Source organism: Phyllobates terribilis, unplaced genomic scaffold, assembly GCF_046119375.1.
Source record: "Phyllobates terribilis strain yellow unplaced genomic scaffold, ASM4611937v1 Scaffold_7__3_contigs__length_470593459, whole genome shotgun sequence".
Classification (NCBI taxonomy): domain Eukaryota; kingdom Metazoa; phylum Chordata; class Amphibia; order Anura; family Dendrobatidae; genus Phyllobates; species Phyllobates terribilis.
In genome coordinates this window covers 66,475,237-66,491,565 of record NW_027362767.1, presented here as the reverse complement: position 1 = coordinate 66,491,565, position 16,329 = coordinate 66,475,237, and the positions used below count along the sequence as shown (strand labels likewise).

The 16,329-nt window shown below is 46.8% G+C and overlaps 1 protein-coding gene across 1 annotated transcript in view; it reads left to right on the top strand.

The window, feature by feature from the left end:
* RHOJ (ras homolog family member J) overlaps nt 1-16,329 on the top strand; it is a 74,495-nt gene that overhangs the window by 52,562 nt on the left and 5,604 nt on the right. Inside the window, exon 2 of the mRNA XM_073638699.1 lies at nt 4,393-4,451. Within this exon, the coding sequence (XP_073494800.1) occupies nt 4,393-4,451 (59 nt within the window). The remainder of the gene's footprint in view (nt 1-4,392; nt 4,452-16,329) is intronic.

Sequence of the window (16,329 nt, the reverse complement as noted above, 5' to 3'; positions counted from 1 at the left end):
CAGTCGTTTTTTACACTGCAGTTTCAGGTGGGTAACAGCGTATCTGCCTGAAAAAAAGTCTGTGTGCACATACCCCAAAATTCCATATTAAAACGTATTCTTTCCTTGAAGAATGCATGCATGGTGCTAGACTTGGGCACCATTTAGCAGCACATAATGCAGGGTTGTAAGAGTTGCATTAAAGCAGCATTCCCAAAAATGAGAAGTTATCCAAACTATAGGGGATAAGTTTTTGATCTCTGGGGACCTGACTGCTGACAGCCCCTGTAATTATGATAATGTGGCTTTGCCGAGCCCTGTCTCACGGAATTTCGGAAATATCCCTTTAAGTCATTTGGGAGGAGAATATTTCCTTTAAAAGGGCTGTCCCATAATCAATATGTATGATCTATCCATAAGAAAGAAGATAAATGCATGATCTTTGGGGCCCTGATACACCATACCCCCCACTGATTTAAAGAATGTGGGACTCTAAAGGTCCCTGTGTGAATAAAGCGTTACTGAGCATGTGCATTACTCCATTAACGGTCTAGAAGCGATAGGCTGCCCGTGTCACTGATCTTTTCACTGCGATTGTGCAGGGAAACCGTGGAAACACCGCAGCGGCACTAGGCTGCTTTGGTCAAAAGCACAGCATGACTGGAGGGTGTGAACGCAGCCTAATAGACAGTTAATGGAGCATTGATTGCACATGCTCAGTAAGGCTTTATCCACACAGGGAAATTTAGGCCCCCGTTCTCTGGATCAGTGGGGGGTCTCTGTAGCCGAATCCTGAGCAATCATATACACTGCTCAAAAAAAATAAAGGGAACACTGAAATAACACATCCTAGATCTGAATGAATGAAATATTCTCATTGAATACTTTGTTCTGTACAAAGTTGAATGTGCTGACAACAAAATCACACAAAAATCATCAATGGAAGTCACATTTATTAACCAGTGGAGGCCTGGATTTGGAGTCACCCCCAAAATTAAAGTGGAAAAACACACTACAGGCTGATCCAACTTTGATGTAATGTCCTTAAAACAAGTCAAAATGAGGCTCAGTATTGTGTGTGGCCTCCACGTGCCTGTATGACCTCCCTACAACGCCTGGGCATGCTCCTGATGAGGCTGAGTATTGTGTGTGGCCTCCACGTGCCTGTATGACCTCCCTACAACGCCTGGGCATGCTCCTGATGAGGCTCAGTATTGTATGTGGCCTCCACGTGCCTGTATGACCTCCCTACAATGCCTGGGCATGCTCCTGATGAGGCTCAGTATTGTGTGTGGCCTCCACGTGCCTGTATGACTCCCTACAATGCCTGGGCATGCTCCTGATGAGGTTGCGGATGGGCTCCTGTGGGATCTCCTCCCAGACCTGGACTAAAGCATCCGCCAACTCCTGGACAGTCTGTGGTGCAACGTGACGTTGGTGGATGGAGCGAGACATGATGTCCCAGATGTGCTCAATCGGACTCAGGTCTGGGGAACGGGCGGGCCAGTCTATAGCTTCAATGCCTTCATCTTGCAGGAACTGCTGTCACACTTCAGCCACATGAGGTCTGGCATTGTCCTGCATTAGGAGGAACCCAGGGCCAACCGCACCAGCATATGGTCTCATAAGGGGTCTGAGGATCTCATCTCCTAATGGCAGTCAGGCTACCTCTGGCGAGCACATGGAGGGCTGTGCAGCCCCCCAAAGAAATGCCACCCCACACCATTACTGACCCACTGCCAAACCGGTCATGCTGAAGGATGTTGCAGGCAGCAGATCGCTCTCCACGGCGTCTCCAGACTCTGTCACGTCTGTCACATGTGCTCAGTGTGAACCTGCTTTCATCGGTGAAGAGCACAGGGCGCCAGTAGCGACTTTGCCAATCCTGGTGTTATGTGGCAAGTGCCAAGCATCCTGCACGGTGTTGGGCTGTGAGCACAACCCCCATCTGTGGACGTCGGGCCCTAATACCACCCTCCTGGAGTCGGTTTCTAACCATTTGTGCAGACATATGCACATTTGTGGCCTGCTGGAGGTCATTTTGCAGGGCTCTGGCAGTGCTCCTCCTGTTCCTCCTTGCACAACGGCGGAGGTAGCGGTCCTGCTGCTGGGTTGTTGCCCTCCTACGGCCCCCTCCACGTCTCCTGGTGTACTAGCCTGTCTCCTGGTAGCGCCTCCAGCCTCTGGACACTACGCTGACAGACACAGCAAACCTTCTTGCCACAGCTCGCATTGATGTGCCATCCTGGATGAGCTGCACTACCTGAGCAGCTTCTGTGGGTTGTAGAGTCCGTCTCATGCTACCAATAGTGTGAAAGCACAACCAACATTCAAAAGTGAACAAAACATCAGCCAGAAAGCATTGGTACTGAGATGTGGTCTGTGGTCCCCACCTGCACAACCGCTCCTTTGAGTGTGCCTTGATAATTGCCAATAATTTCCATCTATTGTCTATTTCATTTGCACAACAGTATGTGAAATTGATTGTCAATCAGTGTTGCTTCCTAAGTGGACAGTTTGATTTCACAGAAGCTTCATTTACTTGGAGTTATATTCTGTTGTTTAAGTGTTCCCTTTATTTTTTTGAGCAGTGTATATTCATCTTCTATCACGTGTATAGGTCATGAATGTCGTTGATGGTGTGACCCCTTTAAGTACCTTCCTATGACATGGTGCCATCTAGGATCCGCACTTCTGCTTTGCATTGTTCTCTCCTTCCCATGCACTCGTTACTTATGGCTCGGGGGTCTGTCCTCTCTGGCACGACGTGTGATGGCTTCGTGTTGTGAGCTCCTTTTATAGTATCCGTTCTCCGGAGACGTCCTCTCATTGTTCACGGCTCTATTAAATTCAGACGGCTATTTAAGCAGATAATTTAAAAAAAAGACTTGGCACCTATGTAAAGGTGTATCCATAGAGTCACCTCTTCTGACATTTATGTATTAGGAAATACCAAATCCGGAGCCTCTTTTCTTATATCTTTGTATCATGTTACTCTGTTATTCTGCCTGGAAATATATAAAAATGCACAACTGAATGTTACCTTTCGCCATGTGAATGCGCACTCAGACGTACACACATTAGAAGGGATGGTAATGCCCAGAAAAGTTTGGCCAAGAGGAGACTATTTCCAGCAACATTTAATTGCACCCATTCCTTTCATATAATTGGTGCAGTTTTTATTACAGTTCCCCCAATCCTTTAATTCTCATCCCACGGTCAGTGCGAAATGATAACTCTAGTTACCTGCAGTCACCACTAGGGGGAGCTGAGAAGCTGCATACACCTGAATGCCATACATAGCCTCCTTAGTTGTCAATGCAAGCAGCCAAAATATTAGTATTTAAAGGGAACCTGTCACTTCTTATAAATGTATTTTTTATATATCTGTTCTAAACGCCGCTGTTCTCCTTAATCCGGTGATGTTTTTCTTCTTGCTCCTCTCCGTTCCTGAGATGGCCTCCTCTTTCCTGTATATGAATAATCTTTTTTTTTAGCCAAATGGGTGTGGTACTCAACGGTTTTGTGGGTGTGGTTTTGAGGACTAAGCCCAGTTGGCTATGCGGAGTAGATTACATGAAGGGAAGAGGAGGCCATATCTCAGGAACGGAGAGGAGCAGGAACAAAAGAAAAATGATGCCGGATTCAGGAGAACAGCGGCATTTACACCAGGTGAAAAAGAATCCAACATATTAATGGTATGTGACTATGTGACAGGTCTTCTTTAAATGGGATGGTCCATAAAAAAACAACATATTAATGGTATATGAAGATCTCTTCTTTAAAGGGGATGTTGCATAAACATCAATCACGTGTGCTTTTTTTTTGCTTCATTACCCCAGCGGACTTAGTGACCCATTCGTGAATCATACAGTCTGTGGTTAGGTGATATATGAACGTAAAAGGGGTTATCCCATAAATAACATATCACCCAGTCACCATACATTCAGTAAGATCTCAGACGGTCTAACTGCATACAACGCCCATTGAATGCAATAATAAAGGGAGGTATAAACGGCTCCCCCTAGTGGTCACTGGTTGCAGCCAGAATGCTGTGTTTTTTTTTCTATTAAGATGTAATACAGAAGACTAAGAATTATTTTTGCATCGTCACATATGGCAGGGAGGACCCTCTTTATTTTTTGGTCTTCAGTTATTGTTTAGGTGCGGACTCGTGTGGTGGCGGGGGCAGCATCGCTGCAGAACGTCGCACTCGCTCCACAAGTCGACTACGACCATCTGTTTAAAGTGCTGCCGCCGCCTCCTCCGATGAAAAGTGATACCTGTCAGTACCGTTCTGTTATGACTGCAGAAAATGAAATGGGAGACTCAGGAGATGTGAAGCCCCCTGTGCTGACAGCTGAGCGCTGCCCCCCAGCTAATATCCGCACTTGTTCTTGTATTGTCTTTCAGTGACGGTGACTGTTGGAGGGAAGCAATATCTCCTGGGACTCTACGACACCGCAGGACAGGTATTTGCCGCAGATTTTATATTTCCTTTTCACAACTGTCAATCGTTACTGGAAAAAAAAAGTTCTGATAATCCAAAGCGCGGCCCCATCGTACAGAATTGGGGAATTTCCATTTCTGACACCTAAAGAACTGAAAGAATCTGCAACTATAGTCACCAGAGCTGGCCCTTCCCTGGACATGTCTGCTTAGAAAATACTGGTATTCCCCCTGCTTTTCTTACCATTCTGGAATCAGACGTCCCTCTGTTATTCCTCCTGAAAATGTGCAAACAAATCGGGTGTTCCCATTACCCTTAAGCAATAATATCCGATACAGATGGCGCGGATCTGTCAGACTCAACCTTGTGCTCCAGTGTAAATCTGTTTATACGTTTCCCAGAAGAGTAACAGAGGGACATCACAATGCAGCATTGCAAGAAACGATGCTCCGGCATTGTTATTTGTATGGAGAACACAAGTTTTCACTAAGATAAACATGTCCGGAGCAGTGGCTCCTTTTTTTTTTTTTAAGCGCTACATAGATGGATAGTTCTACAACTTTCTCTTTGGGTGAAATTTATAAAATTTGAAGTTATTATTCAGTAGTTCTGAAGTCAGGGGCACCAAATCTACGTCTATTGGTTAATTTTGGGCATCTTTGTGTTTTCCGTTCACCCAAAAAAGTTCAATTAACCCAGTTTTCTCACAAAAATTAAAGTTGTTCTCATGACAGGAGCGCACCGCTCCACCTCCTACCGGTTTCCTGCTTGCCAGTGCGCTCCTAAATGATTGTCAGTTTGGATCAGCGGCATCGTCACACTGCTGGCCCAAACTGTGCACTCTCCGATGGTACCAGCAGAGGAAATGTTGCTTTTGTAGTATCGCAGGAAAGCAGCGATTAACCCAGCTTCAGACTGCGCTCCTTGTCTTGGAAACCAGCCACCTCTGATAAACTGAAAAAGGTGGTCAGTAACCAAAACAATGAGATGTACACAATATAACTAAAAATCTTGAGAACAGAGAGAATTTTTGAGAAGTTGCTTGTTTTTACATACACTTTGCAACTTTCCCCATTTATGAGAATGAGGACTTCGTAAAGTGAGTTGTACGCACTGGTCACTCCCCTTTGACTAAGTCGTGTTCATTTAATGTGAAAAAGTGCAAAAAAGGCAACTTTGGTGCGGACATCAGCACTTTTCTAAAAAGTCATAATTTACCCCAATCAGATGAATCCATTCAATAAAATTTTGGATCACCTTTTTTCAAAACTCTGCATTGTGCTGTTCCTCTGTTATTCCTCCTGGAAACGCATAAATTTACCGTGGGGGGGAGGAGGGTGTGCCAAGATGGGAAATCCAAAGTCCTTAAAAGGTTTCGCACAATTTGGGCAGCCCCTTCTTAAATGAAACAGTGTCCCATGTAAAATATAATCAGCAAGTAGTCGCCCTCCTTTACCGGAGACTCTCCTGTGATGTCGTCCAACGCTTGCATGACATTGGGTCGGATGACTGTGTATGGAGCAGTTTCAGGAGCTTGAAAAGAAAAAAAAACAAAAACTACACTCGTTTTACAGCACAACACCCTAAAAAAGCAATGTTGGGTTGCATTTTTCCCCCCCATGTCACCCCATTTTTCAGTACATTCAAAGCTACAACTCGTCCCAGAAAAATCAAGCCATAAGTTTATGGCGCCAGAAAAATTAAAAAAAAATCGAAAAAGGGGAGGACAAAATAAAAGTATTAAAAATGTCCAGGGGCCTTAAGGGGGTGGGGTGTAAAAATCTGCTGCAAAAGGGAAAAGGCTTTTACCGCAGCCAGCAAGACACAGAAAACTAATATGGCGGGGGAGTCGCACACAATATATTCCTGAAATTATTTATATTTTTTAACAGTGATTTAAGGCGAAATAGTAATAATAGAAAAGGAGACTAAAAGGAGGAAATTTTTTTTTGTGCCTTTTTTTTGGGGGGGGGGGGGGTCAAAACAGTTTAACACAGCAGAAGAAGGAATTTCCTGTATAAAAAAGTGGCATACATGATCTTTGGAGATAAGCGGCTCGTCTTTGAATGTACAGTTTTGTTGCGTTTTCTGTATTCGTGCAGTCGTCCCCCATTGTAGGAGTCCAGCGCGGTGATGAGACGCTGATCCGCCCGTACTGAGTACATTCTTTACAGTGTCCCGTGACGTTACAAGGTTATTGATGTAACTGATTCAGGCTGCGCTGGATTATATGGCAGAGTTCTCCTTCCTGAGACTAATTATACTTACACCCTGGCGCCAATGATCCCACTGTATGAAACAAGTATCGCTGCCTACACAGTGTGACACGGCCATTACCGTAAAGGACGGAGCGAGCACGATGAGAGTAGTCGTCCCCAGCTGTCGTGTCACACAACGCCGAGCCCTTTACTTTCTATAGTAAATGTATCTTTAGATGAAATTCTCACCCACATCACATATTGGATCACATATTATTCTAGTTGTGCATTACGGCCGGCTGAGCACTATTTGCACATCTTGCATTATTGCTATAGCAGATTTCATCCTCTAGAATGAATAAACGTTGGTGTTTTCATCTCATATAGCTAAGATATGATCCAAACTACCATCCAAATTACCATAATTGTGTTGTAATACTGATACCAGTCAGTCAGTCATTGCAATACTGATACCAGTCAGTCAGTCATTGCAATACTGATACCAGTCAGCCCCCACCAATTCTGTAAGCATAAGGATACCACAGTCTATAGAGGACCCCAACCATCATAAAGCCAGTATACCCTAGTGATCTGCTATCGGTATACAAGAGACAAATGCCCCTTTAACATCTTCCTGACTTGGGTTGTAATAATACACTTTCATAACTGATGATTAACCCTTTAAAGGACACCGACAATCATTGACAGTGATAGTTAAAGCATCCGATTGGGTGGCGATCACGACGTGATCGTGGGGTGCTGATGGTTTGTAATGGCTGCTGGGGGGAGGGAGGGGTCTGATAAAGACCCCGGTTGCCACCATCATGGTACTACTGTAAAACCCAGGTCGATTTCATAGGAGACTGATTTTTTAAATATTAAATAAAATCAAGAATACAAGCTTGGTATCAGTAATCGTGCTGATCTGGAGAACCGTACCAACCAGGTTGTCATTTTTTCCCTGCACAATAAATACCCTAAAAAAAATAAAAATAAATAAAAAACAGAAATTATTTTTTTCCACTATTTCAATACACTTGGGATTTTATTCTCCCAATTTTTCAATACATTAGAGGGTAAAATGAATAGGGAAAATGTGGGTATTTTTTATTTTATTTTTTTAGTATAAAATGTACGGAGGAGGACAGAGAAACAGCGACTTTAATGTATATTGAGAAAAAGCTCCAAATCGTTTAAGAGCAACTGTAAAGGTAAAAGAATAAAACTACTGCACAAAATAACACGATCAGCATCTTGTGTAAAATGTGCGGGGATCACACAGAGCAGAGTTCGCCCAGTACTGGGTGATCAAATACTTCCAGGCCATGATTCTAATGTACAAGGACGGATACGAGCGGCTCCTATATACCCTGTAATGTGTTCTCTATAGCAGCAGGTGCAGCTCATCTCTAGTGTTGAGCCACCCCCGTAGTGTTAGAGTTCGGTTCGTCGAACACCCGTGTGTTCGCCGAACACCTTCGAACACCGTTAAAACCAATGGCAGGCAAACAAAAACACATAGAAACACATAGAAAACACCTTCAAAGGTGTCCAAAAGCTGACAAACTGCTCAGAAGACACAACTAACACATGGAAAAGTGACAAGTACATATAGTCATGCGAAAAGAAAAGAGGTGGAGGAGTAAAAGGAGGGGGAGACACAGATATAGGCATGTCATGCCCTTCTAAAATCCAAAAAGTGAGAAGCCGACATGTTCAGTCCGCTCCTGCCCGTGCCACCTCCGCGTCGCCGGGTTTGTGCCAGAGCCGCGGTGAACCCTGACGGCCAGCCCTCTTCTCCCAATACTGGTGCCTGTCCGCTGGTGGGTCGAGCGAGCCCCCCTGTGGTGGAGGCAGCTCTAAGCTTTTTAATTTAAATTGTCTCTCTAATTTGAATGAATACACTTTAAATCCATTTACAAGGATCTATTGGAGGGCAAGTCTCATGCCAGCAGCCGCGTAATTCCAGCTCCAGTAGCGTCCACTAAAGCTGCTGCAGTTAAAAAGCTTTTATAAGGATCGAGCTCGGCTGTCCACCGCAAGGCATCCTACTGCCAGTCCCAGCCCCTATGCCTTGGGGTGCCTCCTGATGCTCTTCACTGAGTATCCCGTGGTCCCGAAGTATTTCCTTTGAAAAAATTAAGTGTCCAAACTACAGGTGGTGTAGCTTGCTTAACAGCCGGGATAATCCGCTGACTAGCAGACACTGCTACTAGGCACAAAGTATTTCCTGGGATAGATGCAGTTAAAAATTTGTAATTAGATACTCTCGTTGGATGCTGAGAAAGCATTCCATAGAGTCTCCTGGCACGCCATATATGATTCTCTTAAAAAGCTTGGGGTAGGGGTCTAGGGGACCCTTTTATAGCCAAAATCACGGCCCTGTATCGCAATACGTCACCTAGGTTGAAGATAAATGGAACTGTAGCACCCTGAGGGCTCGGTTGCTACAGAGGTATTGCACCTCACCCAGAGGTGTGATATCTCACTCTCAGGTAAGGATGTAGTGTGGATCAGGACCCGATACCTGCATGCATTACACCACATTGCCGTGGGGCAGGGCGACCAATATGCCCCTGAGATGGGCACGACAGTCCCTGTCCCTGGCTGGAGTGGGGGGAGGGAACACTGAGGAAGGGGAACCCTGTAGTGCAGGAGCAGGGAGGAAGCAGTTCCTGGGTGCATTGAGAAGGGAGTATAAAAGGTGGGCACCATCTTAGTTCAGTGCAGAGAAGTCTGAGCAGAAGTGGCAGGGAGCAGGGGCTCTGCATGAGCTCTGCTCCGGAGGCGGGCCTAGTAACAGAGGCCCAGGCCTGGAAGAGGGAGAAGGAAGGAAGAGGAGCGGAGAAGGCTCCAGGAACGAGGAACGAAGGGATCCCAGGGGTGCGGACGGGCGAGTCGCCACCGCACGCCCGAATCCACCTGCGTGGAGGGGTCAGGCCAAAGGGGGAGACCGGTCCCCGAAACTAGTGGAGGCAGGAAACCACCCTCAGCTAGAAACAGGAGGCTGTGACATTTTATGTGGCGCAGCCCCTCGCTACACCCGCTAGGAAGGCACCACATAGGGTCAGGGAAACTGGCGCCAAGTTTACCAAGAGGAGGCCCGAGGCAGCCGGACAGAAGGGTTGGTAAGAAAGGCCAGACAAAGGACACACAAAGGGGGTCCTGTGAAGCGCTCCAAAGTTATCTGGGAGTTGTCTGAGCCCCTCACCTGGTGAGCACAGTACGACGTGGGCAGCCGTTACCTGCAGACGTGGTCTGGATAATAAGAACTGTGAGTAAAGGCCCTGGACTGCATCACTGACTCCGTGTCGTTACTGCTGCTGCCCTGCACCATCACCCCCATCCTCCGCATACACTGCCCTGAGGCTATACTCCTCCCGTGGGGAGTTATGCTACGCTCTGCTGCACCCACAACACCAGCCTCAGCGGTCTGCCCTGGAGCGGCGGTTCACTCTGACCGCAATCCACGGGTGGCGTAGTCGGACATTTAAACATCAAAACCACATAAATAGTTCCGCCACTGGTTTGACCGCCCTGAGCCACGGAACCGGGTCGCCGCCACGAAGACTACAACCACCAGCATCCACCAAAAAGGGTCCGGCTCCGGGTGTCCCAAGGCCCAGGGGGCGCGTCAGAACATTTTCATCACCTTTCACAATCACCAATGGGACAAGGCAGGGATGTTCTCTGTCCCCTCTCTTATACATCCTAGTGACGGAGCACCTGCTCTCATCAATTCGCCATAACCCCAATATTAGGTGGATTGAGGTGGGAGGCACCGAGTACAAGTGCTCTCTATTTGCTGATGATGTCCTAGTATATATCACTCAATCACATATATCCATCCCTGCTGTTATGGCTGAAATAGATCACTTTGTTACATGGTCAAATTTTAAAATCAATACAGCGAAGTCTGAGGCCCTCGATGTCTCCCTCCCCAAATCCATATAGGATTCCATCCAGTCCAACTTTCCCTTTGCCTGGCCCTCACAGGGTATCAAATACTTAGGAATTCCTATTCATAGAGACCTCTCCCATCTATGTTATCTTAATTTTGGGCCCTTTATTGAACAACTCCATACAGACCACGGTTGGCAAGTTAGAACTGTAAGATTCACTACGTGAACCGCTGGTGTTTTGTGGAAAAGCACATGTACACTGTGTTCCAAATTATTATGCAAAAAGTGTTTAGGAGTGATAAGGGAAGAATTTGTTTGTTTGTCAGTTAAACTCATTGATGGTGATGTGTGTCAGGGCTCTTTATATCACTGTAAGCTGTGCTAATTAGTTTGGCAGGTGTGTCCAATGAAAGGCAAGACTACTTAAGAAGGCTCTCTCACATTATTAAGCAGCCTACATTTTCTGCCAAAATGGGAAAGAAAAAGGATGTGTCGGCTGCTGAGAAGCAACAAATTGTGGAGTGTTTAGGTCAAGGCATGACTACAATCAACATTGTGCGATGATCAGGATGAAGTGTCTTGGCAATCAAGAAGTATGTAGCTGATTCACAGTACACACGTGTGCGTGCTGATAAGGGCAAATTGAGGACTCTTTCCTACAGGCAATTACGTCAGGTTGAAAGAGCAGCGGCAAAAAAGCCTTGTCATAGCAGCAGACAAGTTTTTGAAGCTGCTTGTGCCTCCAACGTCCCCCGAACAACAAGATGCAGGGTCCTTCAGAGGTTTGCAGCTGTGCATACGCCATCCTGTCGACCTCCTCTATCCACTTCACACAAGCAGAAACGGCTCCAGTGGGCTAAACATTACATGAAGACTGATTTCAAAACTGTTTTGTTCACTGATGAGTGCCGTGCAGCGCTTGATGGTCCAGATGGATGGAGTGGAGGATGGCTGGTTGATGGACACCCCACGCAAACACGGCTACAGCGCCAACAAGGAGGAGGTGGAGTAATGTTTTGGGCTGGAATCATGGGGAGAGAGATTGTCGGCCCCTTTAGGATCCCTGAAGGCGCTAAAGATGAACTCCATAATGAATGTGGATTTTCTCAAACAGCACTTCCTGCCATGGTTCAAGAAGAAGAACCGTGTATTTCACAGCAAGATCATTTTTTTGCATGATAATGCACCATCTCTTGCTGCACATAAAACATCTGCATCTCTGGCTGCTATGGGCATAAAAGGGGACAAACTTATGGTGTGACCCCCATGCTCCCCTGACCTCTACCCCATTCAGAACCTCTGGAGCATCATCAAAAGGAGAGTCTATGATGGCGGGAGGCAGTTCACATCTAAGCAACAGCTCTGGGAGGGTATTCTGTCCTCATGCAAAACAATTGAAGCAGAAACCATCCAAAACCTGACATTCAATGGACGAGAGAGTTCAGAAGCTCCTTTCGAACAAGGGGTCCTATGTGAAAATGTAACATCACCTAGAATCAAGTTTTGAGTTGAAAACTGTTTGATTTCAGTTTCTAATAACCTGCTAATGCTTATAATTTCAAAAATGACCATTTTTTTGGTCTTTATTAAAATGAAAAGGTTGATCGAAAAGTTTGGGGGATCTAAGAGTGTGGCAACCCAGTAGTCATGATTACTTCGAATTCTGACAATATGAGGGTCATGTTGCAGGTAGTGCAGCAAGAAGGCACTTATGTGCCTTGCGCATCTCGGAGCCCCAAAATTATTTTCCAGGCTAGATGCAGCTAAAAATTATTATTAATTTTAAATCTGGTGGAGCTTAGTATAGATGGCCTAATAGGATCAGTGCTGCACACTGCTACAAAGCCCAAAATATTTTCCAGTCAAGATACAGATAAACATGATTAGTAATTTTAAATCTGGTGGAGCTAATTATAGATGGCCTAATAGAATCAGTGCTGCACACTGCTACAAAGCCCAAATTATTTTCCAGCCAAGATACAGATAAACATGATTAGTAATTTGAAAGCTTAAAACGGTTGGTAGGGTGATTTTAACCAATCATCAAGCTTTTACTCTCCCCAGGATGACACAGGGGTAGAAAAGCCGATTCGGATCCATGATTTGTTCATCTTTATGAACGCGAGTCTGTCTACATTATCAGTGGAGAGCCGCGTGCGCTTATCTGTCAGCACACCACCAGCAGCGCTGAACACACGTTCAGACAGAACGCTGGCTGCGGGGCATGACAAGATCTCCAAGGCGTAAGTGGCTAGCTCCGGCCATTTATCCAGATTGGAAGCCCAAAAAGAGCAAGGGTCCAGTGACACAGTCATGGCTTCAATGTTTACTTGGAGATACTCCTGTACCATCGTCTCTAGGCGTTGACTATGTGTCAGACTTCTTGTTTCCTGTGGCCTTGCAAAGGATGGGCTAAAAAAGTGGTGAAATGATTCCGCAAAATTGTTGTTACCAGCAGATACTGTGGTTCTGTTACGGTTTGAGTGCTGAACACTTGACGGTCCCACGGTTGGCAAGTTGGAACTGTGAGATTCACTACGTGCACCACTGGTGTTTTGTGGAAAAGCACATGTAAGATTCTGCAACAGTCTCTGCTGATACTCCTGCATGCGTGCATCCCTTTCTATGGCAGGAATAATTTCTGCAAATTTACTTTTGTACCGGGGATCTAACAGTGTGGCAACCCAGTAGTCAGGATTATTTCTAATTCTCACAATTCGAGGGTCATGTTGCAGGTAGTGCAGCAAGAAGGCACTCATGTGTGTTGCGCATCCAGGAGCACCAAGTCCCTGTTGTGTTGGTGGCGAGGTAACAATCATGCTTCCTTCCTCTGTCCTCTCCCCCCAACCTCGCACAACAGAAATGTAATCATGGTCTCCCTCATCTGATGAGTCTTCCATCAGTTCGTCCTCCACTTCTTCCTGGGCTCCTGCACCTTCCTCACTAGTTTGGCTGCTACCATGCGCCCTGGTAAAACCATCTCCCCCACCCTCACATGCCTGCCGCCTTGGTGCTGCCGACCGTCTAGACCTTGCAGATGTTAGCCCTTCCGCATACAACTCCTCCTCCTCTACTTCCTCCACCTCCTCTTGTGCCACCACCTGACTCCGAATTCTGTTTAACATGTGCTCCAGCATGTAAATCACCGGAATAGTCATGCTGATAATGGCATCGTCAGCACTAAACATCTTCGTCGCCATTTCAAAACTGTGCAGAAGGGTGCATAGGTCCCTGATCTGAGACCACTCCTCCAGCGTGATTTGCCCCACCTCTGGATCTCGTTGGCCCAGGCTATACGTCCGAACGTATTGCACCAGGGCTTGTCGGTGCTGCCACAGTCGCTGCAACATGTGCAGAGTTGAATTCCACCGGGTAGGCACATCGCATTTTAGCCGGTGAAGTGGCAGGCCCAACGACTTCTGTAGAGATGTAAGTCGCTGAGCTGCGGGATGCGAACGGCGGAAGTGAGCACACAGCGACCGTGCCCTCTGCAGAAGGCCATCTAGTCTGGGATAGTGGGCTAAAAATTGCTGGACAACCAGGTTCAACACGTGAGCCATACAAGGCACGTGTGTGACATTGCCCCGGCGAAGGGCCGCACCCAGGTTTGCAGCATTGTCGCACATGGCCTTCCCTGGTTTCAGGTCCAGTGGAGACAACCATTCATGAAATTGGTTCTCCAGAGCTGACCACAACTCCTCAGCTGTGTGACTCACATTTCCCAGACATTTCAAAGTAAAAACCGCCTGATGACGTTGAGCCCTACTGCCAGCATAGTAAGGAGGTGTGCAGGATCCCTTCTGCGCAGTTAGAAAGCTTGTGGCATGACCAGACAGGCTTTGGGTGCAGGTGGAAGACCGAGAGGAGGTTGAGGAGGCAGAAGCAGTGGAGGAACTTTGACATAAAGAGGATTGACGCACAACTCGTGGGGATGGCAAGACTTGGACAGCAGCCCCTTGTCCTGCTGTCACCATAGTTACCCAGTGCCCAGTCAGCGACATGTAACGCCCCTGTCCATGCCTACTCGTCCAAGTGTCTGTGGTGAAATGCACCCTGTCACACACAGAGTTTCTCAAAGAAGCAGTGATGTTGTGTGCGACATGCTGGTGGAGCGCAGGCACACCTTTCTTTGAGAAGTAGTGCCGACTGGGCATCTGGTACTGGGGCACTGCGACGGACATAAGGTCTTGAAAATCCTCTGTGTCCACCAGGCGGAAAGGCAGCATTTCTGTAGCCAAGAACTTGCAGATGGTGAAATTCAACCTCTTAGCTTTCTCATGGCTAGGAGGAAATGGTCTTTTACTTGTCCACATCTGAGGGACCGAGGGCTGGCTATTGTGCTTAGACGGGGTTGATAAGGGTGTCCCCGGCAAACTGCCGGTCTGTGAGGAAGATGCAGGCGGACATGTTAGGTTGCCTTGATCCAAAGGTGGTGCTATCGATGTCGGACAGCGCTCAACACCAGCTGGTGTTACCACCTCCAAAGAAAATGATGACCTGCCAATCACGCTGGCTGTTGCGGGTAAAGAGGTGGCAGGTCTGCGTCCCAAAACAGGTGTGACTGCTGTCCCCCCAGTCACAGAGGATGAAGAGGCCGCGGATGCACAAGATATGGCAGACGGCGATTGGCCCGGCCGGCTAGGCCACATTGTAGCACACTGAGCTTCCCACTGCAACTTATGCTTCATGTCCATGTGCCGGTTCATGCATGAAGTACTCAAACTATGTATTTTTTGGCCTCTACTTAGCTTTTGCTGACAAATGTTACAGATAACACGAGTTGGGTCATCTTTATCGATCTGAAAAAATGCCCAGGCTATGCAAGGCTTAGCACCCATGCGACCTGAAGAGCCACCACGACTTGTGGTGAGAGGCAGAGTTGTGTTTGAGGATGCAGTTGTTGACGTGCTTCCAGTACTACGTCTCTGTCCAGGAAGGCGCAACCTGACCTCGTCGTCACTAGCATCTTCCTCCACCTCCTCTGCTGACCTCATCTCTTGGCTGACTGTGGGTTGACAGTAAGTGGGATCTCCAACCTCATCATCATCACCCTGTGTGTTATCACACCCGTCGTCCTCAGAGCCAACCTGTTCCTGCCCTGACAAAAAACTAAAGTTGTCGCTCCAATCAGGTATTTGAGTCTCATCATCGTCTTCCTCATTGTCTCCACCAACAGGAGTTACAGTTTGGGAATGAGGGTCTACATTATGGTCAGAACCTTCTGCGTCTGGTCCTGGATCCGACTCATAAAGATTCTGGGCATCAGTGCAGATCATTTCCTCGTCTGGATTCACAGAAGCGCTGGAGTCGACCTCTGATTCCCAGGCTATAGTATGAGTAAACAGCTCTGCAGACTCAACCATCTGTTCTACCTCATACTCAGACGGGCAGCTGGAGATTTGGGAGCTGTGAGGAAGCAAGTGCGATTTGGGTGACACCTTTGAGGACTGGAGTATTTGTGATGTTGAAGTTGATGTGGAGGAGAGCCCACTTAAAGGAGCACTTGATATCCGTTGAAGCACCTGCTGTTTTTGTGCCTCATCTGGAATTTGTAGCGATTGGCGTGGCCGTAAGAAAGGGATCTTATCACATTGTCCGCTAAAAGAAGTAGACATTTTAGTTTGGCTGGAAGATGGTCTTTCTTCTGCACCTACCCCACGGACACAACCTTTTTTCCCCTTCCCAACACGCCTATTCCCCTTTCCACCAGCAGCAGGCCTTTTTCCACTCATTTTGGTGGTTAACTAATTCACAACTCTGGAGTTGTTTGCACAAAAAAACAATGGATGGTAACCGAGCA